Source organism: Cololabis saira, chromosome 13 (genome assembly GCF_033807715.1).
Source record: "Cololabis saira isolate AMF1-May2022 chromosome 13, fColSai1.1, whole genome shotgun sequence".
In the NCBI taxonomy this organism is placed as follows: domain Eukaryota; kingdom Metazoa; phylum Chordata; class Actinopteri; order Beloniformes; family Belonidae; genus Cololabis; species Cololabis saira.
Genome location: NC_084599.1, coordinates 45,473,848 through 45,498,907, shown reverse-complemented (window position 1 = coordinate 45,498,907; position 25,060 = coordinate 45,473,848). Strand labels below are relative to the sequence as shown.

Genomic DNA, 25,060 nt, shown 5'->3' with positions numbered 1-25,060 from the left:
CGTGATCTGCTTGAGCAGATTTTATGGTGCTTGGAGATGGAGCCTGTTCCTCCAATAGAGGAGGAGGGGCTGTTTGGGTCTGCCTGTAGCACAAAATATTAGTTAGGGGTTGAATAGAAGAAACATGTTAGAATATGTTTGGATATTATAAGATAATATGTTAAGAGGTAAAAAGTTTAAATTCGTATGAGCTTCTCTGTCGAAGGTTTTGTTAAAATGATAACGACTGCAGCTGTGTGTCTGTGTGTGCGTGAGAGGATTCTCCGCTTTACGAGCGGCTGCAAGGCTCTGTGTCTGAGGGAGAACTTTTTTGTGTTTCTGGAAAAAGGGGGGTTTTCAGTGGTGAAGTGATGTGAAGTGAGCTCTCCTTTTGGAGGAGACGTAGAGATGTGGAATAATATAGTTTGTTCTATCATTCTAAGCCCTGAATGAAGGCATAGAATCATAGAAGTTTTAAATTGGGTTAATTCATCATTTAATTTGCAGATTACTTTTGTAATACTGTATTTGACTCGGATTGTATGCAGGAGTAACAAACCCGTTGTACAATCTTTTTTAGAAAAGAAGAACTCTGAGTGCATATTAGCTATTCACACTGAAAATGTGTACATTTGTGATCAGTGTTGTTACCATTTAGTTTTGGAGTTCATTTGAAATACACCAATTGAGTTTGGTTAGTGTAGTTTGAGGAGAAGTAATTTACACACTTGCACTGAAACATGAACCCACATATAGATGATCTGAAGTGTGTGTTTAATGTTAGTGGGTTTTTGTCTATGTGTAGTTTACACATGGGGATTTATCCCACAATTTTCTTAAGACTTCTATGAGTTTTCATAGAAGAGCATGCATTTGCGTTGCAGCATGCAAACAGAAGATTAAGAATCTCCTGAAGACTATATGCTTAATCTGGAGATAATTTTCTGACAATTTTCTGACAATTTTCTGGCATTTCTTTTTGATTTGGGGAAAATAGAGCTCAACAACAGTTGAGAAGACATTATTTGATAGAATGCTCCTTTCAGTCCGACGTTTTGTGACTATGACTTATTGTTTATATATATATATAAGTTCACTGAAGACTACTGTTTAGGTTGCAGGAGAGTTGCTGCACTGACAGTTTTTGTGTGTTACTTTAATAAGATCATAACCCACTTGGGTTGAAATAAGAACGTTTTTCAATGAGAAATTCTGTAGTCTAATCTACGGTGGGAGACAGAATTTAACAGGGTTTTTGCCCCATCTAATCTGGTGATGGGAGGGGGGATTTGAAGGACATGGAGACCTCTTGTCCCTAGAGGGTCAGACCTGCAGACTTGCCAGGGTGCGAAGGTCAAGAAGTGGGAGGGCCACTTATCTGGGGAGCCTGACTCTGGCAGCTGACCCTTCCAGGGAAAAGTCAACAAGGAGGGGGTCTGATGACACGAAACCCCCACCCCTGTCGGCATGCGAAATAATGCTGCGAAGCAGACCGGTGCTTCCAAGGAAGTTGTTCCCCCTGGTGGCTAAGTTGAGCCATAGGGAGTTTCTATGGCTCAACAGGAGGGAGTAGGGGTACATATGATACATCATGAGGATTAAATACTAAATACCCTTTAAAAAATTTTTAGTAGGAGCTTTCCGACATGTTGCAGATACAACATGAAAGGACCTATCCATTTGAAGTTGTTCATATGGATTTGATTCTTGGAGTGAACTAATGGATGTTAAGTTAAGGCTCAAGAAAGCCATGGCCTGAATGACGGCCATTAGTCGAACTGTACATGAGAATCGTCTTCTTGTTAGGCTGCTGTTTCTTCCTCTCTCCCTCTCCTAAAGCAGGAACTGCTGAAACTGGGTGACCGGATCCTGAGTCGAGTGGTGAAACGTCATCACTCCATCAGGACGGGCCCTTTTTGCTGTCCAGATCAGGACACCAAAAGCAGTAAAGGCTGCTGAATGATCTACTGTGTTCACCAGTTGCAGTGAAAGCTAGCAGAGAAATTCCAGGCTTGAGTAGGCAGGAAGTCGGGCGGTTCCAAAACCCTTGCCCGCTGAAGAAATCATCTGATGCCTATCTCGCCAGCCACAGCCTGAAGAATATGACTAGCCAAACTGACTTGCGACAACAAACTAGGAGAGGAGTTCGAGGAATGGAAGAGACTTTTTCATTACTGAGTCATGCTGACATAACGACTGAAATTACGATTCTGACTATCACTGTCTTTGTACTTTTCTGTGTTTTCATTACCTGTATGTTTACAATGACACTGGAGTGTTTTATTTTGGGTGCTGTGAAGTTTCAAAATGACAAGAGGAGGGAAATGTGAGGTTAATCAGCTCTTTTGAATTAAGATTGTCATTGTGAAAATAAAAAACTATCAGAATAGGAACAGAAGTCACCAGACAGGCCATTCCCTGATGGTATTTAGGTATTTAGGGCTTTGTTAACAGCTGAGCAGTGTCTTTAGACACATCTGTGCAAAGCCTCACAGAGTTCTTGTTTGTCCAGAAGGTGCTCATTTATTGACCCTTCATGTTGTTTCAAGACTTTAAGCTGACTTAAAGGTTAGCTAGGTTTAGTTGGACCATCTGATAACACGAGACCCCCATGAAGGTTGGCCTGGTGACTTCTGGTTTGTAAATAACCCAGTGTCTTTAGAACCATCTGTTCAAACCTCCAAAGAGAGGTACTGTTTTAGTTGACCCCTTGACTCTTTGTGTTTTAAGGATGTCTGTTTGTTTCTTCATACCAAGCCTCTTCAACTGAAAAGTCATGTGTGTGACCACCTGTTTCCTGTTTCTGTCTATTGTCCATTAAACTATTTACTATTGGGTGTCTTTTACCCCCAACGTCTGTTATCTACCAAATATGGTTTTTCATGTCCTCCGTGCTGAATAAAAGCGCCAGCTCTGCAGACAGCCAGTTGAGAGAAGTTCTGACGAGCTAAGAGGAGGGCCGTGTTGCCTAAAGCTTCTCAGGATTTATCTCCAACCTTCTGCAGAAGGCCATTGAAAATCATTTCTGACAGTTTCCGGTGTCTTTTTCTAAGTTATTAATATTGTGATGACTTTTGAACCTAACAAGCACCCCCTCATACACACTCACACAAACACATACTTAGGAGTTTATATTATATATATTTACAAATATTATGGAAGACAACACAGTAAGCAGGCTATTAATTAATGACATCAATAACCATTTACCCGATTTTTGTTATCTGTGACTGTGATTGTGGGAAAGTATGACTATTGTGGAATCCATGAGCGCATTTAAACATGAATCATCAACACAAAATTGGACGCTAAACAGAACATGACACGGAATGAGAATATCATTTTTGTTATTGTGTGTACGTTGTCATTTGTAGTAAATTAAACATGAGCATTTAGTCCTTTTTGACATTTACTCGTGAATAAGACATCTGTGGGTAATATATGTCGACGAGGGGGTGCTTTTCACGGCAGTAATGTAACACTTGTAATGTTTAAATTTCTTTGCTGTAGTTCATGAATGTGTTTATTTGCCTCTTCCACTAATATCTCTAACTCTAACTCGTCAAATTTCATTTTGCGCTTGCGACTATATCCTGCTTTCAATCCAGACTCTCCATGGCGCAAACCGTAAGACACGCAACACCTCATTTAAATACTGCGGTTTGCACCTGTTATCAATTGCGCAATTATTCTTAGTTGATCACCTGCAAAACACACAACAACAGCACGTGCAAACTTTTTCAGTGCACACGCAATTTAGTACTCTTTATTTAGGATCTTAGTAAATCAGGCCCTTAGTAAACTGAACTGACTCTGAACACTACTGCCCCCCTGTGGGCGGGCAGAGTAACACTCCAAATTCACTTAACATTATTACAATTAGATACATATAAAACATATTTAATTATCATTAAATAAATAAATAATAATAAATGTAGATAGTATATGGGTATGTGTGTGTGTGTGTGTATGTGTGTGTATGTATATATATATATATATATATATATATATATATATATATATATATATATATATATATATATATATATATATATTGTCACAGCCCGGCTCATAGGCAGCGACAAGGAGAGAGACGAGACGAGGATGACAGTATAATAAAAGTAAATTTATTAACAAAAGATAATGAACTAAGATAGGTCCGTAATCAGTAGTATGTAGTATGTAGTATGTGTGTGTGTGTGTGTGTGTGTGTGTGTGTGTGTGTGTGTGTGTGTACAGTATATACAAACTATGATATCTATACATTGTTTGAATTTGTTGATGTTATAAAATGTATGAATATGTATTGTTTTTTTTTTTTATCTAAATGTTAAACGGAATTACTTTTTATTTTTTCCTAATTTTCTGTTTTTCCTTTCTTTTTTTATATGCTACCTCTTTAGGTTTGCTTTCAATTAGGGCCCGAGCACTTACAGTGTGAAGGCCTTATTGTATCTGTAGGAATTTTTCTTTCGACCTTTCTTTCGACGAAATGAGGGCCTTTTTTCCCCCTAAACGTGCCCCAAAAGTCACCAAATTTTGCACCAAGCCAGGCCTGGTGAAAAATGTGATATTTAATGGTTTGCATTAATGGGCGTGGCCTAACGGCTCAACAGCGCCCCCTAGAAAACTTTGTGCCTCAAGCCCCACAATACGATTTGACGTACATGCACGAAAATCGGTACACGCCTGTATCATGGGGCAACTTAAAGAAAAGTCTCTTGGAGTCATGGCCGAAACCGAACAGGAAGTCGGCCATTTTGAACATTTTGAAAGAATTGTGTAATCTTTGCGCAATTTATGCCATTTGTTCGGCAGATAATACGGCCCGAACCGTAACGTGCACCCAGGGTGTGTTATACATCAAAATATGCGTCTCCATCCTGCAACAATGCGCATTACTTTTCTCAGTCAAAAGCATTATCGTGGCGACGCTAGACGCCAAAAAGGTCATGACATGTGACATCACCGCCACACAGTGCAGATATGGAGAGATGCAAAGAGAAGTGGAAACAACTGCATGACCGTTATGTCCATGTCACGACAGTGATGGTGCTGGTGGGGTGTTCCGCCAACCGATGATCAAAGGTCTGAGCTGGATATAGAGGTTCGTCAGTCATTTATTTCGGTAAATTAATCTCGGGGCGACATGCGCGTTCACGCTCCAAGCTTATAACTGGCTGCTGCAGCTCGTCCCTGTCGCCACGTAGCGCAGGGTGACAGCCAGCTCTCTGCTGCGGTCTCGGACTCGCCGTGTGTGGTTTTGAGCTGAATTAACAGGACAATCCGATGTAACAAGTTGTCAAACAAAACGGAGGACATGCGGAAATATCGCCGGTTTTTGTCATCATCAATTTCCTGCATCAGCAAGACGGACAAGGTCTCCAGTCTCCTGAAGGTTTTGGTTGAACGGCCTAACAAACCATCTCTGAAGGCGCCGTTTTCTTTACCGAGATCAAAAGCAGAGTAATGCAGTGATCTCCTCTTCATCCAGTGATGCTGTCTTGTGTATTTATCCGTTAATCCACCAGCGGTTTATTAGACTCTTACCAAATATTTCATTACTTTTCTAACTTTGGCTCAGCATACTGCCCCCCAGCCAGTTACCTCCGGTAAAACGGGCTCTCTCCACGTGGTGGTTAAGCGAGGTCCGTTCACAACACAGCTGGTTGTAAGTGCAAACGGACGCGAACGCAGGCTCAAACAGCAAGTATATTCACTCCTTTACACTCAAAAAATGCCAAAAAACTTAATTTTCAGCTGGAAGGAGATCCCACTGAAAATGACAGATCTACGCCAGAGACTCCACCACCTTGAGGAAGAAGTGCAATCATTGAGAGTTCTGCAAGTGACACTGCAGACCAAATTGGTTTCTTACACAACCTCTGGTCCAGAGAAGTTTGAAAGAAAATAAAGACGAAAAAATAAAAGACACAATGGACTCCAGGTCACCTGCCCCGACAATCAATGGGGTAGAACTGAAGGCTTGGATGCTTCAGCAACTAGTGATCCTCGGAACAGAAGAACAAAAGGTTTTAGACAAGAAACTCAACAAGATGTGCCAGAAATGGCAGGATCAGGGATTCATCGGCAACACCCCAGATGGCCCTCTACCAAGTCCCCAAGACATCACCAGTATTGTTATAGTAGTGAACGGGGAATACAGAGAAGCAAAAACTGTTTGGGAGGATGTTGGTTGGCATTTTGGGGTCCAATGAAGGCAATGGAGAAAACAGCCATGGCTGAACTGACCATTGTCCATCTGCATCCTCATGACAAAAGTAAAGAAAGCTCATTCCCAGGGCCGCCCCTGCCTACACGCAGATCACGCACAGTGCGTAGGGCCCCGCGATCCGATAGGGGCCCCGTTTTGCGCAAAGGATGCGCATATGCACAGCCGTGGTGCGCGCTACTAGATCAGCTGTCAGCGCGAGGCAGGAGAAGCAGAGCCTACGCCGTAGGTTACGCGGCGACGCACAACGTACGGCGCGCGTCTCCGCGGACCTACGCCGTAGGCTCTGCGTCGATTTAACGCGGAACCATAAATCATCCTTAAACCACCTGCAGCCCGTCAGCTCAATCAGGAGGAGAAGTTAAGGAGCGGCTGCGAGTCATTGCTGGTTCGTTTTGTTAACTCTGAGCTTTGTTGCTTTGTTTGTTAGTTTGCTGGTGTTTTTTTTTCCTCTGTGATTTTTAAGTTATTTGTGAAGAAGTTCTGAGTTCCCTGTGGGAGTTTTTCTGTGTTTTTCTATTTAACTATGCCTCGTTTTGGCTAAAGTTTAACCCGGTTTTATTTTTAAAATTATCTTCAAAACATAAATAGAAATCGATCAAAAAGGTGCACAACATGGACTTTGGTAGAATAAGAACAAAAGTGCATTTGGATGAAGGGAATGTCATCCTGACTTCCCACATGAAAAAGATTGTTGGAAACAGTTAGGCACCAAATATAATACATTTAATTTTCTCAGATGGCAAAAATAAGAACTTTATTGATCCCACATAGGAGTAATTCATGTTGTATCAGCTATAGAGAACAAGGTAGTGCCGAAAAACAATATATATCCCCCTCACAAAAATAAGAAACATACAGAAACATATTTTCTCACCAACAAAACATATTTAAAATTTTCCAAGTAACAAAATAACATATTTTTTGGGCAATGAAATAACATTTGAACCATCTTTCAAACAATTAAATTTGTTCATGAGAAAATATGTTTCTCTGTTTTTCTTTTGTGAGGGGGGAGCACACAGTCACAAGAACACCTGGAAGCATTCATGCTTATGACCACAGAGAAAGATCCTCATGTCCCTTGATTATTAATCTCTGGGAGATTAATAAAGTCTACTATTCTATTCTATTCTATTGACAATGACAGAGTTGCAGAAAAAAGTGACCTGTTGAAGAAACTCCTTATCCCTAAACATTGAGAAAAATGGCATTGCTGGTTTGTTTTTATAGGTTAACATTCAACTTTCATTTCTATGTGAGTATTCAAGTTAAACTGTATATTTACACCCTCTTTACATTGTGATTTATCATAACTCATACAGTGTTGTGTATTTCAGATACCTGTTTTGTATTGGTTCAACCAGAGGGACTGCAGTGAGACCTTCATTTCTATGTGAGAGTATTCAAGTTAAACTAGAATACTATGCTCTTAACACAACATCTAGTCAAATCAGTGCTATTGCTATAATTTGGATGGTATAGTATCATGAGCCACAATTAAGTATTGTGACACTCATGCCAGGCGTTATTGTTGTTGAGTTTCCACGCGCTGATTGCTTTGGGCCGGGCCTAGTCAAAGTCCAGGGCCGTTTTTTAGTCCCAGTCCGTCCCTGCTCGAAGGTGGGTATTTGTTGAAGTTAGTGCTCCAGCACTATTAAAAATGTAAAACTTTGTGGCATAAGCAAGCACTAATCCTCCATGCTCAGCACTGCTGCTGCTGCAGGTATAGGAGAGATGCTGCTAGCCTCCAGTAGATGTGGACTGTGGTCTGGAGATGAAAGTAATTTTCCAGCGGCCCTTACCACTGTTAGTTTTTTGTAGACACAAGTTGAAGTTACTGTTAATATTTAATTGTTCTTTGTGACTCAGATTTATTTATTTTATTCAGTGTTAAGTTATTTTTCCTGCCTGTTCATTTACTTTGAAGTTACTTTTACATTTTACTCACTCTTTGTGAGTCCGCTTTATTTATTTTATTTATTTATTTAATTCAGTGTGAATTTAGGTTTATAATTTTGTTCTTTGTTCTTACTAATAAAGGTTGTCAAGTTCAATGGCATTTCATTATACTGTCATTTTGTACCTGGGGGGGGGGGGGTCCGAAGAAATTTTTCCGCTTAGGGCCCCATTTTGGTCAGGGACAGCCCTGCTCATTCCAAACCAGCAGGTTCTACCCCCCGACAAGAATCTGAAAAAACACAAGTTGAAGACGCCATTCACATCGAGGCAGAGAAACCACAAACCCCGCCTCATCCATCAGGACCGGAGGCTTATCCACTTCTGCTTCCAACCTACAGCCCAGAAAACTCCACCGTCAAAGATCCCAACAGCAATCCTTCCATCATGGCTGCTGAGGATTCCTGGATGTAGAAGAGGAGAGAGATGAACAGATCAGGAGACAGGTCAACAATCTGACCTCAAGGGCTTTGGAGGAAATTGAGCGGTGATTCAAGAAACCCACAACAGCAACTTACAAGGACAAGACACCAGTTTTGGTGGACCCGGGAAGTCTACCATCCACATCTTTTTTGCATTGTGGCCTTCATGGTGTATAGCAACTGGTATAGCGTCTACCACCACTTATATCTGGAGCTGACCTTTGGACCTCTGCATTTGAAGATTCCACTGCAGGGGAGGTAAAGCACTTTGAATTACCTTGTGATGAATTGTGCTATACAAATAAACGTGCTTTGCCTTTGTGTCTTGGAGACATTTGAGCATTACTGTCCAGAGCCAAAGGGGCGCAGACTGACCAAAAGGATCCTGAGCAATGTTGGAATTTCTGAGGCTCAATCAGACACTGAAGAGGAAGATAGCCGAGATCTGCTACGAAAACCAGAATCTCACCTGGCTGGTTGCCCTACCATTGGCACTGTATGGCAAGCCAAAAGGGACATAAAACCCAATACTATTTAATGAAACTGTTATATGGTTGTCGTTCGGACCCAGATGTAGGAGGGAGCAGGAGGCAGGAGTTCTCAAAAGATGCAGGATTTATTTCAAAGTAACAAAAGGCGCTGCTTAGCAGGATACAAAAAACTAAAGCTTTACACTGGGATCAAAACTGGGCTCGGGAAAAACACAGAGGGAGAAAACAATATGGACCAGTGGGGAGCAGGGGAAAGACAAGACTAGATATACACAAGGGATAATGAGACACAGCTGCAGACGATCAGGGCAGATGGAAACAGGAAGGTCAAACCAGAACTAAAACACAAGGACACGGGCTTCAAAATAAAACAGGAAGGGTGAAACCCTGACACATCACAGCTGATGGCTCCCATCCTCTCTCCAGAGAGTTTGTGCTTCTGAACTCTGTAGGCGCTACAGAGTTCCACTGGCAACCAAAAATATTTATAAGAAGTCTTTTGTCCCCAGAGCAGTCAACATTCTTAATTTGACAGAATGACCAACTGCATGACGGTGATGGTGATGATGATGATGATGATGATGATGATGATGATGATGATGATGATGATGATGATGATGATGATGATGATTATGAAACAGGTTTTTAATGTTGGTACCGTATTTTCGCGACCATTCGGCGCGCCGCGTGGAAAGGCGCACCCTCAATTTTGTGTGTCATTTCTGTATTTAAAACACACACACGGCGCACCGACCGAAAAGGCGCCGTCTACACACACGGAGCGCCGCCTTACAACACACGCGCCGCACAACAACACACACAAGCACACAAGTGTGCATATTTAAAAATAGAGCGGGAGCAAAACTTAGTTTGATTGTACTTTATTTCAGTTATTACATTAATCAGTTGTCAGGACTCAGCGCTTCAGGTTTCATCCGGAGCCTGATCGCTGAGACCGGGAGAAATGATCAGCACTGAGACCGGGAGAACTGATCAGCACTGAGACCGGGAGAACTGATCAGCACTGAGACCGGGAGAACTGATCAGCGCTGAGACCGGGAGAACTGATCAGCGCTGAGACCGGGAGAACTGATCAGCACTGAGACCGGGAGAACTGATCAGCGCTGAGACCGGGAGAACTGATCAGCACTGAGACCGGGAGAACTGATCAGCGCTGAGACCGGGAGAACTGATCAGCACTGAGACCGGGAGAACTGATCAGCACTGAGACCGGGAGAACTGATCAGCGCTGCTCTGGCCGTGCTGAGCAGCCGGGTCACTTTCCGATGCCGGCTTTTGCGAAAGCTCGCCGACCTCCCAGCCCGTGGGGACGCGTCCCCGCCACTCGGTCAGGTGGTTCCTCCGGCTACGTCTCCTTCTCGGCAGCGAGCCCGAGTCTCCCCGTCCGCTCCAGGTGTCCCGCCACGGAGCCGCCGCCGGGCAGTCACGGGCAATTCACACGCCCCACTTCCCCCTTTAACTTCTCATGGTGGCCCCAAAACGTCCGCCTTAAGCCTGAATTATGGTTCCGCGTTAAACCATAATTCAGGCACAGAGCCTACCGTACAGTGCGCGTTGCCGCGCAACCCTATGCCGTAGGCTCTGTGTTGGTGTAACGCGAACCATAAATCAGCCTTTACAATAATACAATGGGCGCATTGTGTCATTGGGCGCGCGGCACATTTAAAAAAAAAAAAGACATTTATATGCGCCTAATGGTCGCAAAAATACAGTATATTTCTTCTTAGTGCAGTTTTATCTTCTGTACGATGGGATCCTCACTGCTGTATTGCACCCCACATAACTTGCCTGTATGTATCTTGGTGAGCCAAAGATGAATTTCCACCCTGGTGGACAGTAAAGATTTATTATTATGATTATTATTAGCTGACTGGTATTTATGTGTGATCTATATTTACAGCTTGTTACGTAAAGGTTTGGGCGTGTCAGGCTGGTTAAAGTGAAGCTTATCTCTGAGTTGTTGATGTGGATTACTGCAGTGAAGTTAGTTTTAGGTTGGATATCCGACGGTCAGCTCCTGGTGAACGTCAGCCGGATATCCAACCTAAAACTAACTTCCCCACAGTATCAGAATTTAAGTTTTCATTCCTGGGAACTGGAAGTTAAGTGGGGCTGACGCGACAGTGCGCACCTTTAAAAGCGTGTGTGAAGTGTGTTGCGCGCAAAGGAGACTTTCCAGGTGTGATCCAGAGGTGACGGAGGAACGAAACGACAAATCAAACCTTACAAGAGACTTTTGATTCGCGGAAAACATTCAGATCATGAGGCGAGTATCAGGATTTTCTCTTTTCTCTACCTCTCAACCCTTTTATCATCCTTCAGGTGCTTCCTCAGGATTTTTTCACTTTTTGTCTCTTTTATTTACTCCCCATCCTCTTTTTCATCCCTCTTCTCTTTTAATATATTGCTTATTAATTTGAGTGGTCTCAATATTTTCGTTCTTTTTTCCTTATTGTTCATTTCATCTTCACCTCTTCCCTCCCCCATCATCTCCTCGTTGTCTCTGCCAGTGAGTTAAAAATTAACCGATATATATTATATTCATCCTAAATGTTTCAAAATCATTTTGTTTCGGGTTTAACACTGGCTTTAAATTCTACATCCTTCTTTATTTGATAGTTAAACGGTCCTGTTTTACTGCTCGTTTACAGCCTGGACACGTGATCCTCTTATCTGTCCAGGTGGACCCAAAGGTGGAGTATGACAAGCCAAAAGGGACACAAAAAGCAATATTTTGTGATGAAACTAAGTTCAAATCAAATGATGATGAAAAAAGCATTAGCATACAGCAAAAATAACTTTGCCCTTTCCCACAAGACTCCGCTACCTTGTGTCAGTTAACAGATTATTTGTGTCCTTTTTTGCAGCGTTCACTGAGTGTGTGTAAAAACTGCACCATAAGAACACCATAAAAACGATGTTATGCAACAATTGTAAAACTTTTTTTTTTTTTAGTTACAGCAGGATTATTTCTCAGCTGGCAGTAAAGAATAAGAGCAGATCAACTGACCTGTCAATAGGACCCGCCCCTTAACCACAGATCAGCCAATGGCTGCTGAGTATCGTTCCACAGGGACCAGAAGTTAGATCTGAACTCTTGTCTTTCCAGAAGAAACTGATTAAAGTAAATTAATTGAATCTTCCCCTGTGATGCATGAACAGTGTTGATCCTGGATGTTGCCATCTTTCGTCATGGCAACGGCAAGATGCCGCTTCTGTAAACCCTCACCTCCAAACATTCAGTCACCACTGTAAATCTGTAACAACACTGGTGGTGTCCTGGTCAGCACCCACCCATTCATTCATCCTTCCTTCCTTTGCCCCTGCCTTTCTTCTCTTTTGAGCTCCTTCCTCCATTCATCTCTCGAGGTTTCAGAACAGATTGTTTGACTCTGCCCGATGTTTGACATTTTTAAATGTCTACCCTTCAGTGCTGCTCAGGACCCGTCCACGTTGGAGTCCAGACTGAAGGACCTGGAGTGCCACTTCAACTGGGGCTTGAAGCGTTCCAGACTGATCCGCAGCAGGGACATGCTGGAGGACATCGGCACCGAGGAGGGAAACCTCTGGCTGGGTCATATTTACAACCTGCAGGGTTTCATCTGGTATCAGCTCGGTGATAAAGAAGAGGCCCGGCGTTTCCTCAGCAAGGCCACCAAGGCCTTCCGACAGCTGAAGAACATGGATGAAGGTCCCTGGTTGGTGGTGAACTTTGGGAATCTGGCCTGGCTGCACCACCTTCTGGGAGAAGACGAACAGAGTCAGGATTACCTGTCAAAGGTTGACGCCCTGCTGAGGGAACACCCGTCTCCATCCCAGGACAAGCTCCACCCCGAGATCTGTGCAGAGAAGGCCTGGACCCTGATGAAGTTTGACAAATACAAGAAGCAGGCTGCAGATTACTTTCAGAAGGCAGTGGAGATGCAGCCGGACATGGTGCACTGGAGGACCAGCCATGTGATTGGGAGGGTGAGCCTTCACAAGCACGACACTGACCTGGATCAGGACATCTGGGAGGAGATGAGGGAGGCCAGGGAGCTGGATCCAGATAACACGTACCTCGCTGCCCTGGAGCTGCTCATAAGAGCCAAGAGAGGAAAACAAGTCAAGGATGAAACTCGCAGGCTGGAGGAAAAGATCTTACTGAATCCTGTCAGCAGTTACAGCGGCATCAAGGTCCTGCTCAAGGTGTACAAAGAGCTGGACGACATCGAACAGGCCATCGATTTGGCAGAGAGGGTCCTGAAGGATCATCCTGATAATCGATACTTGAAGGTGTGTGCCGCAGTCTGCTACAGAAGTAGAATCTTTTCCTTCTGGGAGAGTTGTCCAAAGCCATCTGCAAGCATCATAGAAAGAGCCATCAGCCTGCATGAGCAGGCGATCGCTCTTTACCCCGATCGCCGTTCCCTCAGGAAGAAGCTCGACCTCGCAGACATATGTGCAAAAACAGGCAGGGATAAAAAGAGAGCATATCAGATTTACCAGGAGCTGCTAATCCTGGACCTGAAACCTGCGGATAAGCAGCAGCTCTACAACTGCTACGCCAGACACTTACACTCCATCTGGCAGAAAAGGGACAAGTCCATCGACTACCACATGAAGACAGCAGAGATCCCTCTGGAGTCCCACTTCCGACAGAAAAGCATCGGACAGCTGAAGACGATCATCGAGCGAGGCAGAAGCAAGAAGTGTGGAGAAATCCAGAGGTTCCTGGAAACCCTGCAGGAGGACCAGCCTGAGTGAGCTTTCAGCAACAGCTGGAAAACAATAAAGTGTGTTTCTCATAACTGCAAATACTCGTTAACAGATGAGTTTAATTAATGTTCAGATTAGAGAAGAGATATTTGGCTTTTTAATTCACCTGCTACCAGAGAATGCATATGTTGCATAAAAGTATGTTTCAGTGATTTAAACATGTTTGAATAAAGTTTAAGAACTCACAAGTAACAGCTCGTTTCTTTGATAATTCGATCGATCGATGGATAGTACATAAATGTTACTGCCATGTCCAAATAATCACCACACAAAATGGTGCATTTGAGCCACAACTAAACACATTAAATAAAAGAAAATATTACTCTTTGTTTGTTAGTATATATCTCACGAAACACACTGAAATTAGTTCTCTGCTTTTAAGCCATGATGAATTATGCTACGCTAGTTTCATGAGTTACACGAGTTACGGTATTTTACTTACATTAGTTACACAAATTCTGCTACACTAGTTACATTAGTTACACGAGTTACGGTACCACCAGTGGGCTAAATCGCTCGGGTCGGGACTTCCAGCCGAGGACTGGTGATCGACGAAAAAGTGTCCGACAACGGTGCGCCTTTCTCAGACTCGGCCGGCTGGAAGTCCCGGTCCTCGGCCCGGTTCTCATGAGTTTTAGAGGACCCCCAGCGGGGTCTCTGGGATCCCAAAAACGCTCATCCACGGTTGTTTCACCTCTCCAGCAACTTCCAGGGCTGAGAAACCAGCCATCAGCCTGTGTCATCAGTTAATATGTTTATTTTTTTTTCAGAAAAGTTGGACATTTTAAAGTGTAGCCCAAAGGAGAATAACTGGCTCTTGGTCAGTTGTGGAACTGCAACAAAAAATAATTTCTGCATGAGACCCAATACGAGAAAGAGATGGCCGGTCTTCCTGTGCACTAAGAAGAGGACTGCAGTGGTTTTCCAAGTCCAAATTGTCCACATTTTTATTCAATGAATGTTATTCAATTCAATTCAATTCAATCTTATATGTATATCCTCTAATACAACAAACGTTGTCTCTAGAGACCCAGAACATGAACATAAACCCCCGAGATATTATCACATAAAAAATGGCAGGTAAAAACTCCCCTAGTGGGAGGAAAGCCTTAAGCAAAACATTGGCAAGAAAAAATTCCCTTTTAGGAAGGAAGAAACCTTGAGGAGGACCAGGTTCATAAGGGGGGGGGGGGCCCTCCAGCACCGCCCAGTGGATCATGTCGGTGCCCCCCTGCAGCATAGGCCTATAGCAGCATATCTACCACGAAGCTATGTTTGAGCCTAACTATTATAGTCTTGTTCTATAGCTGCAACTATGACTACTGACTCTAACACACTAGAGTTTACACTACCTAGAGCAGGGGTATTCAATTAGATTCGGCCGGGGGCCACATCTGCAAAAGGACTGTATGGAGAGGGCCGCACAATTTGAAAATTTGGGGGTTTTCAAAATGTAATTTGCACTCAAAGACGAAGACTTATTTATATATAATACATTTGTATTATACATTTGAATATATCTAGTTTACATATGAATTATGTATTAATTGTCTCCAGATTTAGTCATTGTGAATGTTAAATATAATATTCAGATAAAGAAATATTATTTTAAATGCAAGTTCATTTTGAAACCATGCATTGTGCAAACTTAATGAAGTTGATATTGACCTACTTTTAATAAAACACGCCATAATGACAAAGCACCACTTTCCACCAAGATTTCCTTATTTGAATATTATATTAAGCATTGAGCACAAGCATTTCAGTCCATAGTAGCCAGTTTGATGTTATAAATAAGGAACCAAAATATTAACCATAAGCTCCTTTATTAATGAAACATCTGTGCATAATATCAGCAAAACAAAACAATCACATGAAATTATAGGAGGCTTAGAAGTCCTCACTTATTCAAATGAAAAAAATGTCAGGCCAATCCTAGAAGCCTATGTCAACAAGTCCTCTGTACAACGGAGGTTAATAATAATGTGACAAACATTAACACTGTGCAACACTGGCCAAAAATCTGAAGTAAAAAACATCTCCAACAGAGATTAACATGTACAAACACTATGCATCGTTAACCAACTAAAAAAAGGCTACCAAGCATCTTAAACTTAAATGCTATATGCATTCTCTGCACACATTACAAATAAAAATCGCACCTTGTGTGAACGCATTCCTGGCATATCTGTCTGCCCGTCTGTCTGCATGTGTCTCAAGGCTGCTCGTCAGCCAGCGGTGTGCAGCAGGCCAACAAAATTACGCACAGCTCAGCGCAGCGCAGGTGCATCACTATTATTTAAAAAAAAAAAAAAAAAAAAATTTTTTTTTTTTTTTTTTTTTTTTTTTTTTCAACAAACAACCCCTTTTTTGAAATATGACCAGGGGCCACATAAAAGCTCCTGGCGGGCCGCATGTGGCCCGCGGGCCGCCAATTGAATAGCCCTGACCTAGAGATTTACCAACACCAGCTAGAGGTTTACTAAACACTAACTATAGGCTTTACTAAACAGAAAGGTTTTAAGTTTAGTTTTAAAGGTGGAGGTGGTGTCAGCCTCCTTAACCCAGATTGGAAGTTGGTTCCATAGTAGTGGTGCCTGATAGCAGAACGCCCGCCCTCCAAATCTACATTTAGATACTCTAGGAACTACGAGTAAACCTGCACTCTGAGAACGGAGAGCTCTGCCAGGAACATAAGGCACTATCAGGTCTTGTAAATACTGCGGAGCTAAGCCGTTTTGGGCTTTATATGCAAGTAATAAAATTTTAAATTGGATTCTGAATTTTACGGGTAACCAATGGAGCGACGCTAACACTGGAGAGACGTGGTCTCTCCTGCTAGTTCCTGTCAGCACTCGTGCTGCTGCATTCTGGATCAGCTGGAGCCTATTCAGCAAATTACTTGGACATCCTGCTAACAACACATTACAGTAATCTAGTCTAGAAGATACAAACGCATGAACTAGTTTTTCTGCATCATTCTGCGAGAGGATTTTCCTAATTTTTGCAATATTACGGAGATGGAAAAATGCTATTCTACAAACCTGATTAATATATGGCTTAAACGACAAATCCTGATCGAAAACAACACCAAGGTTTCTCACAGTTGCACTGGAAACCATCGCAACACCATTTAATCCCTTCCTAAGATGCTCTGGACCATAGGCGCCGAATTATGTTTTTTCTGGTGGGTGCTGAATGTCATGTAGTGTCGTTTCGCACGAGATTCAGCAATTCAGCAACGTAGATTCAACAGCGGTAACGGACATGAACGCTGCACGCACACACACACACACACACACACAAATAATAATCGGGTAAATTTGGGTGTTCATCTGAGAAAAAGGAGGCTATATTTCTATAGTTCATAACCAAGATCATTCTTTCTTCCCTCTTGATCGTTTCTAATCTACAACAGTAGAAATTATTATTTTTTTAATTTCACCGTGCGCCCTGTGACGGCATCTTGGCGGTGTAGGAGAGAAGGTGGAGGGAGAAAAAAAAGTTGCAGCTTGTAGATCAGAGACGATCAACATGGAAGAAAGAATGATCTTGGCTGTGAGTCTGTGAGGAGCTGTGGGATGAGACTGCAGGACTATCGGGACATCAATAAAAAGGGACAAAAGTGGAGAGAAATCTCACAGAATTTGGACACACCTGTTTAAGTGGTAGAAATGTGATATTATTTTGCTCTTTTAACAATAAAATGTCAATTTAAAATAAAATATAGCATTTCCATGCCTCATCTGGGGATCAATTGAATCATTGATCAATATATGGTTATGAAAAGACCACATGTCAATACTTTTGCAAACTGAAGCACTACAGGTCCGCTAAAATGACTGACATGAGCTAAAAAAAACAACAAAATAGTTCGGAAAGGTTTTTTAATAAAATATGATTCAGCCTGAAGTAGACCTGGCCATCATGGAGCTGTAGCTCCCGAACGAGCCTGTATTCCCCCAAATCCTGTGTTCTCATGAGGATTTCATGGACCCATCCCCTCCTTGCTGCTGCTGCTCGTCTCCTCCTCCTCAGAAGAAGAACTAAAGCCGAGCTTTTCTTTGAATCAGGGACACATGCATTTTGCAAACCGAGCTGTAGCTACTGTACGTCCAAATGAGTGGGAAAACGGCGCCATGACCGGAAAAACTTTTTTTCGGTCGCCAAGCAACTTGCAACAAATGTGTAGCCTACACAGGTGTATGCGCGCAGGCTCTGCGCCGAGTTCTAGGTGAAAGCCGCGTTGCGCCCACCGTGCGTCAGGAGCGCGCTCTTGCGCAGCGGCAGCACATACACTTGAATGGGAAAGCCGGCGCCGGCTGTGCGCCCTCTATTTGAAAACCGCTTTAGCCAATCAGTGATTGTTGACATGAGGGCTCGCCTACTCTGCTCTCCCCGTGGGTGCTCGGCCTTCTCCGTGGGTGCTCGGGCCCCGAAGCACCCACGGTTCCGGCGCCTATGGTCTTAGGGACATCAAGGACTGGATGTCCAGAAATGTCCTGCTTCTAAATTCAGATAAAACAGAGGTTATCATTCTTGGTCCAGACTGACATGCCTGAAGTTTAACTAACGGTTCTGTCTCATCCGGCTTCATAGACAAATAGAGCTGCGTATCATCAGCATAGCAATGAAAGTGTATGCCGAGAGAATACGATGGTGTAGGAGTGAGAACAGCTGGAGTCAGGACTGAGAGTCAGCAATTGTTGGGTCCTACATGAAACCAGGTGAACTGTTCTCCTCTGGCCTCTAGAGGGCAGTGTGCCTTCAGATATGAAGCATCAGGGAGGAGATCAAGTGTCTTCACTCTGAACTTCTGCATACTTTCTGCAGCAGCCATGAAGCTGCAACCCTGACTGGGACTCTCTCGTAGGATTCTTTCTCTCTTTCTGCTGCTCCGTCTGTTTCCAACCTTCTTCAATCACTCCTCTCTTCCTAGTTTTCACTTGTTTCCTTTTGTCAGTTTGGCTTTTATTCCGTATTATAATATTAATCCTCTACTTCTCTGATTCTTGGGATTGTTGCTGCGTTGGCTTTACGTGCTACACGTGTTTCTCTAACTTCAAGAAAATGTGTTCAGCTGTTATCAATAAAATGACCATTTAAATAGAAACCTGTGTCTCCCTGTTTTTACAGACTCATTAAACCGAAGTCAGTTCACTTCATTAATGTTTTATTTTCCCCAAAAAGAAATTACATGCAGTTTATTATATCAGGATATCAAATAATTAAAATAAATCATGATCATGTTTGTTTACCAGGTTAATACAGATGTTTGATTGAAAGAAACTTAAACAAAATCAATGTTTCACATATGAAGGTTTTATGAACCACAGTTAAAGAATGATAAAATAAACATACATTATACATTTAACGGTTTAAAAAGATATGAAGCAACAATTATGAAACATTTACTCACATAAGAACCAGCTGTGTTTTTAGACGTTTAAACAGTTTTTCATGTTTTAGTATCTTTTAGTTGCAGTTTGTTTAAAAACTCTGATCTTTGGACTGAAACTTGAGGAGCGACTTATAAACTCTGACATTTGAACACTTACAACATTTACACAGAAATATGTTCTTTAATACCGATTTTATTTGACTTTTACTCTTCGAATGTTATAAAATCAGCAGGTTGATTAAAAATAACTCTCAGATTTAGGAACATGGTGTATTTTTATGTCATATTTTTAACTAGTTACAACATTTATTTAAACAGTAAAGTTTGAAAGTAAAACATCAAATCTAATCCCAGTGATTCCAGCACATTTATAACATGAATACAAACTTGAATAAAATGAATCACAACTTTATAAACCTTTATATTTTGTTATCTTATTCAACGCTGAACAAATACGCTGAATGTTTTACAATAATATTTAAATGTGTCGTATTTTCAAAGTTTTGAGATTTGTTTGTTTTGTACATGTGAACTTTTTACTTAAAATAATCCTGATCTTGGAAAAGTTATTCCATCAAAACATTAAAGACACATAAATATATATTTCTTTATCTCAGGTTAATCTATTCTTTGTCTGACAGATTCTGATCTCAGAAGTTTTTGCATCACCAGACTTTCCCAGACTGAAAAAAGGGAAGAGTTTCTCAGTGAAAGTGTCTCTGTGAGTGTAGATGTGTGTCATTTCTTCAGCGTTGTAGAAGGAAACCGTCCCCCCGTCATAGTCCAGCTGGACTCTGATCCTCCGGAGACTCGTCTCCACCGTGACGATCTTACCAGAACCATTGCTGTATTTTCCATCACGATGAAACAAACACCAGATTCCATATTCAGGTGAAACAAACACCTCTCCCTTCCTGTCAACTGACTCTTTAACCAAACCAATATTCCAGTCAGGATAATCTCCCACCTCCACCTCCCAGCTGTGTTTCCCTGAGGTCAAACCTTCAAAACCAAAAACATGGGCGTATTTGACGTTTCTCTCTGGATTATCAGGAAGCTGCTGGTTTGTATCTCCCTTCCTCACACTGGTCAGATCAGCAGACAGATAGAGACAGCGGTTTGCAGTGTTTGGGTCCAGAACCAGCGGGCTGAAGTGGACCTGGTCCCCCATCTTCTCCCAGACTCTGAAGGCCAGGTTTCCCAGGTGTTTGGCCTCGTCTACCAGAGTTCCTGAGAGCAGCCGTGGATCTGACACTGAGCTCTGCTCTCTGGCTCTGTCCCGGGTGGATTTATACCTGCTGAGGAACGACATGTCGTCTTTCTGCAGCTCTTCTTCCACAGCAGAGATGCTGTCTGACAGAGAGGAGATCTGCTCCTGGATCCTCTTCCTCTCCCCGCTGATTCTCCTCCCCTTCTGCTCCTCTTCCTCCCTCAGAGCTGCCAGTCTGGACTCCTCTTCCTCCTTCAGGAACTGCTGGAGTTTGTTGAACTCTGCTCTGATCTGCTTCTCTGTGGACAGCAGCTGCTTCTCCGAGTGTTGAACCACATCTTTATATGTTTCCTCCACTTGTTTGTATTTGTTCCTTTTGTCCTGCAGAGACTTTAAGTCAGATTTCAGCAGCTCCTTCAGCTCACCGACTGCTTCTTCTACAGGAACCACTTTGTGGTTCTGGTGCAGAGAAAACTCACAGACAGGACACAACGCTCTCTGTTCGTCTCTACAGAACAGTGGAGTTGTTCCTGGGTGTTTCTTACAAACTTCCTCCAGCCTCATTTCTTCTTTTTCAGTCTCAGATGATCCACCTGTCTGTCTTCCAGCAAAAGAGTCGGCAAGTTCCTTCAGTGAAAAGTTCACACCAGGATAGTCTTTAGAAGATTTTCTTTTACAGATGGGACAGTTTCTGTTTTTAGCTTGTTCCCATAACTTTTTCAGGCAGCTTGAACAGAAGTTGTGGCTGCAGCTCAGAGACACCGGATCTTTGAAAATCTCTAAACACACCTGGCAGCTCAGGTAATCTTTAAGAGTTTTTTCATCTATTTCTTCAAATCTTTGAAGTATTCTTCAATCGGTAGACTCACCAGTTAAATGTCCCTCTGAATCACAGATTTAAGTCCTTTTATTTCGGGTGTTTAGTTCATAACCTCCACCCTGAAATGGCGTCTCAGCTCCGTTCAGTCACAAAAATGAACTTTGAGTTTCACTTATATACTTTACTGACGTCAACAGATAGATTTATATGTTCTTATCAGCAGGAGGTGTGGACTTGCCATGATGCTATCAATTTTCAGTTGGGGCCTTTTTTATTGTGGAGGCCACAATTTGCATTGAATGGATATTGTTTCAATGATCTGTAAAAGTCTTACCCACTCCCATATAAAATAAATGTAACAGCATGTTGCCCCAGACTGGACTGTCCAAGCCTGTGCTGCAGTTGACTCTCCTGGTGCACACCAGTTACAATAAACCTTGGTAATATTGAGCTCACCGGTGTTGTAGTTTTGTTAAGGATCAGTACTTTACTTTCTGCAGTTTATAAAATGTCCACAGCAGACTTTTCTTTAAGTTGTGACATGATACAGGTGTGTACCGATTTTCGTGCGTGTACGTCAAACCGTATTGTGGGGCTTGAGGCACAAAGTTTTCTAGGGGGCGCTGTTGAGCCGTTAGGCCACGCCCATTAATGCAAACCATGAAATATCACATTTATCACCAGGACTGGCTTGGTGCAACATTTGGTGAATTTTGGGGAACGTTTAGGGGGAAAAAAGGCCCTCATTTCATTGGAAAAATTAAAACGAGAAAAAAAATTCCTACAGATACAATAGGGCCTTCGCACTGTCAGTGCTCGGGCCCTAATGAAATCCAGGGTTCCTACACATTTTTCAAGGTCAAATTCAGGCACTTTTAAAACACTTTCAAGGGTCATTTTCAAAATCTTCAAGCACCTTATCGCTGGGCTAAAATATCTACAGGAATATTTATACTATTATTTTTTCCGCTTTTTATCACAATTATGTACATTGTATCTTGCTGTAAACATCTAGTTATGTTTCATCTTACTGATTTTATTAGATATGATACTGATATTTAGACAGTTATAATTTCAACCACTTTAAACTAAAATTCAAGCACTTTTCAGGCCTTGAAAACCCAACATTGAAATATAAGCACTTTCAAGGATTTCAAGCCCCCGTAGGAAACCCTGGTTTTTAAACACAATTAGCACATAAACACTATGTTTACTAGTTTGTATGTTTTCAAGAGTTAAACACAAAGAAGAAAAAAAAGAAGCCAACCACTAATGATGTTTTCTAGGTGTTATTTATTTTATTAAAATTGTATTTGTACAAAAAGCCATCGGCCAACATGTTTTTGATAAAACACTTAATTTATTGTGAATAAAAAACACTGGATGAGTTTTTTGTGGTCTTATGGTGATGAAGAGGAGGAGGAGCCGGCGGTGCTGCGTTTCCAGAGGTCGGAGGTCCAAAGGCTCCGGGTGGAGCTCCAGCTCCGGGTGGAGCTCCAGAGGTCGGATGTCGGAGGTCAGAAGAGCTCCGGGTGGAGCTCCAGCTCCGCCCTGATCCGGTTCTCCACCATCAGACTGAGGCGGGAGTCCGTCACCGGGAGGCAGAGACGTAAATGACATAGCTCCACTTAGCACCCGAGATAAGGAAAAGTAAACCGATTCTCAGCTGGTTCCCAGTTGAGTTGAGTTGTAGAGTTGTGAACTAGAACCAGCCCTGGAACCAGTTTGGTGGAAAAGGGGTGAGTGAGACCCAACAGTGACCATGAGCGCAGCTCCACCTCCCACCACCAGGGGCGCTGCAGGAGCTCCTGATGCTGCAGGAGGATCAGCACCTACTACACTACCCGGGAGCAGATGGGACCGTAGAAAGTTCATATTCACCTAATCTCTGGGCCAGTGAGGTGGCAGCGGTGTTCGACGGGTCTCCCATCACTAACGTGGACAACGGCATCGAGTCCTGCAAGAAGAAGAATCAGTTTTAGTCCCAATAAAAGGAAATTACATAAATGATCCTACTGCCGATGAAATACAAGTATCAAGTCTTTAAACAGTCTATATATCCCAAAATAGCACAACGGCGTAACTATTTAAGAAATAGACAGATATGTGTTTATCTTCATATTTAAATATAATATTAAATTATTAAATTTAAATATAATATTATGAATATAATATTTTGTAATTATATATATATATATATATATATATATATATATATATATATATTTTACTTTTTAACCTTTTTACCCCCTTCCCTGCGTGTGTGTGTGTGTGTGTGTGTGTGTGTGTGTGTGTGTGTGTGTGTGTGTGTGTGTGTGTGTGTGTGTGTGTGTGTGTGTGTGTGTGTGTGTGTGTGTGTGTGTGTGTGTGTGTGTGTGTGTGTGTACTGCTGCTAACACGTGAGTTTCCCCATTGAGGGAGTAATAAAGGATGATCTTATCTTATCTTAAACTAAAGTGTAAAACCAGCAGAACAAAGTCCAACCTCCGGTCAGAGAGATGATCTGCAGCTCGGTACCGTGCAGATTTAACAACCTTTAGAGCAGGGCTGGCCAACCCGCGGCTCGCTAGCCGCATGCAGCTCTTGGCCCGGCACCATGCGGCTCTTACGACTTTATTTGATGGTGCAATGAAAGACACGTATACATAAAAAATAAACTTTAACACCAGCTACTTTTTGCTGCCTGCTGTAACCGTCAACAAATCTGTAACAGTTGGTTGTTGTCATGGAAACATTGTTGCTTCCCTGACGTGGAATGATCTGCTGTGATAAGACTTTAGAATAGAAGCCGTGGTAGATAAGATAAGGTTGTCCTTTATTTCTCCTTCAATGGAGAAATTCACTTGGAGCAGCAGCAGTAACTTAACACACATGCAGGGAAAGGGTAAAAAAAAAAAGTAAAACATATATAATTACGAAATATAAACAGTATACTGTTTACATTGGACTGAAAAATAATATGCTCATTATACCACAGTTAACAACCAATCAGATTCACCTTTCTTTTTTCTAATGGTATTTTTATGTCTCAGAGAGAGCAGGAAGTGAGGGATCATGGGTAGTTGATGGAGTGAAGGATCATGGGTAGTTGATGGAGTGAAGGATCATGGGTAGTTGATGTGGTTCTTTGCAGTAACACAGGAACCAATCATGGCTCTGACTGGTTGGACACCCCAGGACTAGAGAAACTCACGTATCTGCTGCTCATGGACACGGCCAGTTTGGACAGAACCGGAGCAGAACCGACCCACAGGAAGAAGCCGCCGCGCAGCGTCATCACGTGGAAGTGGACCAGCGTCTCCAGGATCCGCTCCGAGAAGCCGTGGACCGAGATGCCGGTGGGGGGGTCGGAGATGCTGCCAGCCTGGGGGGCCGTGGGGCCCGCGGGGCCCGTGGAGGCCGTGGCCATGTCCAAATAATCACCGCACAAAATGGTGCATTTGAGCCACAAATAAACACATTGAATAAAAGAAAATATTACTCTTTGTTTGTTAGTGTATATCTCACGAAACACACTGAGATTAGTTCTCTGCTTTTAAGCCATCATGAATTATGCTACGCTAGTTACATGAGTTAGCCTACACTAGTTACGCTAGTTACACAAATTACACTACACTAGTTACATTAGTTACACAAGTTACGCTATGCTAGTTACATTAGTTACACAAGTTACGCTATGCTAGTTACATTAGTGACACGAGTTACGCTATGCTAGTTCCATTAGTTACACAAGTTACGCTATGCTAGTTACATTAGTTACACAAGTT

The 25,060-nt window shown here is 42.5% G+C and overlaps 3 protein-coding genes across 3 annotated transcripts; 1 reads left to right on the top strand and 2 right to left on the bottom strand.

Annotated features, from left to right (window-relative positions):
- The first annotated feature begins 12,467 nt into the window (after window positions 1–12,467).
- Window positions 12,468–14,043, top strand: LOC133457938 (interferon-induced protein with tetratricopeptide repeats 3-like). The gene has a single exon (XM_061737326.1). The coding sequence runs from the start codon at window positions 12,504–12,506 to the stop codon at window positions 13,848–13,850; it is 1,347 nt and encodes a 448-aa protein (XP_061593310.1). The 5' UTR covers window positions 12,468–12,503; the 3' UTR covers window positions 13,851–14,043.
- Window positions 14,044–19,787: 5,744 nt separating this feature from the next.
- LOC133458834 (nuclear factor 7, ovary-like) lies at window positions 19,788–22,632 on the bottom strand. The gene is made up of 2 exons (XM_061739034.1): window positions 22,613–22,632; window positions 19,788–21,323 (listed from the first exon to the last, which is right to left on the bottom strand). The coding sequence occupies exons 1-2, from the start codon at window positions 22,630–22,632 to the stop codon at window positions 19,877–19,879; spliced, it is 1,467 nt and encodes a 488-aa protein (XP_061595018.1). The 3' UTR covers window positions 19,788–19,876.
- Window positions 22,633–22,780: 148 nt separating this feature from the next.
- On the bottom strand, window positions 22,781–24,702 carry LOC133458833 (proteasome assembly chaperone 4-like). The gene is made up of 3 exons (XM_061739033.1): window positions 24,487–24,702; window positions 23,175–23,250; window positions 22,781–23,007 (listed from the first exon to the last, which is right to left on the bottom strand). Exons 1-3 carry the CDS (start codon window positions 24,700–24,702, stop codon window positions 22,922–22,924), a joined length of 378 nt encoding a protein of 125 aa, XP_061595017.1. The 3' UTR covers window positions 22,781–22,921.
- Between the last annotated feature and the right edge of the window lie 358 nt (window positions 24,703–25,060).

Coding starts and splice junctions, on each gene's coding strand:
- LOC133457938 (XM_061737326.1), top strand. CDS start 12,504: ATGTTTGACATTTTTAAATGTCTACCCTTCAGTGCTGCTCAGGACCCG.
- LOC133458834 (XM_061739034.1), bottom strand. CDS start 22,632: ATGTTGGCCGATGGCTTTTT. Junction 21,324..22,612: donor ATGTTGGCCGATGGCTTTTT/GTACAAATACAA, acceptor TACCGATTGAAG/AATACTTCAAAGATTTGAAG.
- LOC133458833 (XM_061739033.1), bottom strand. CDS start 24,702: ATGGCCACGGCCTCCACGGGCCCCGCGGGCCCCACGGCCCCCCAGGCT. Junction 23,251..24,486: donor TGTCCATGAGCAGCAGATAC/GTGAGTTTCTCT, acceptor TTCTTCTTGCAG/GACTCGATGCCGTTGTCCAC. Junction 23,008..23,174: donor CTCACTGGCCCAGAGATTAG/GTGAATATGAAC, acceptor AACTGGTTCCAG/GGCTGGTTCTAGTTCACAAC.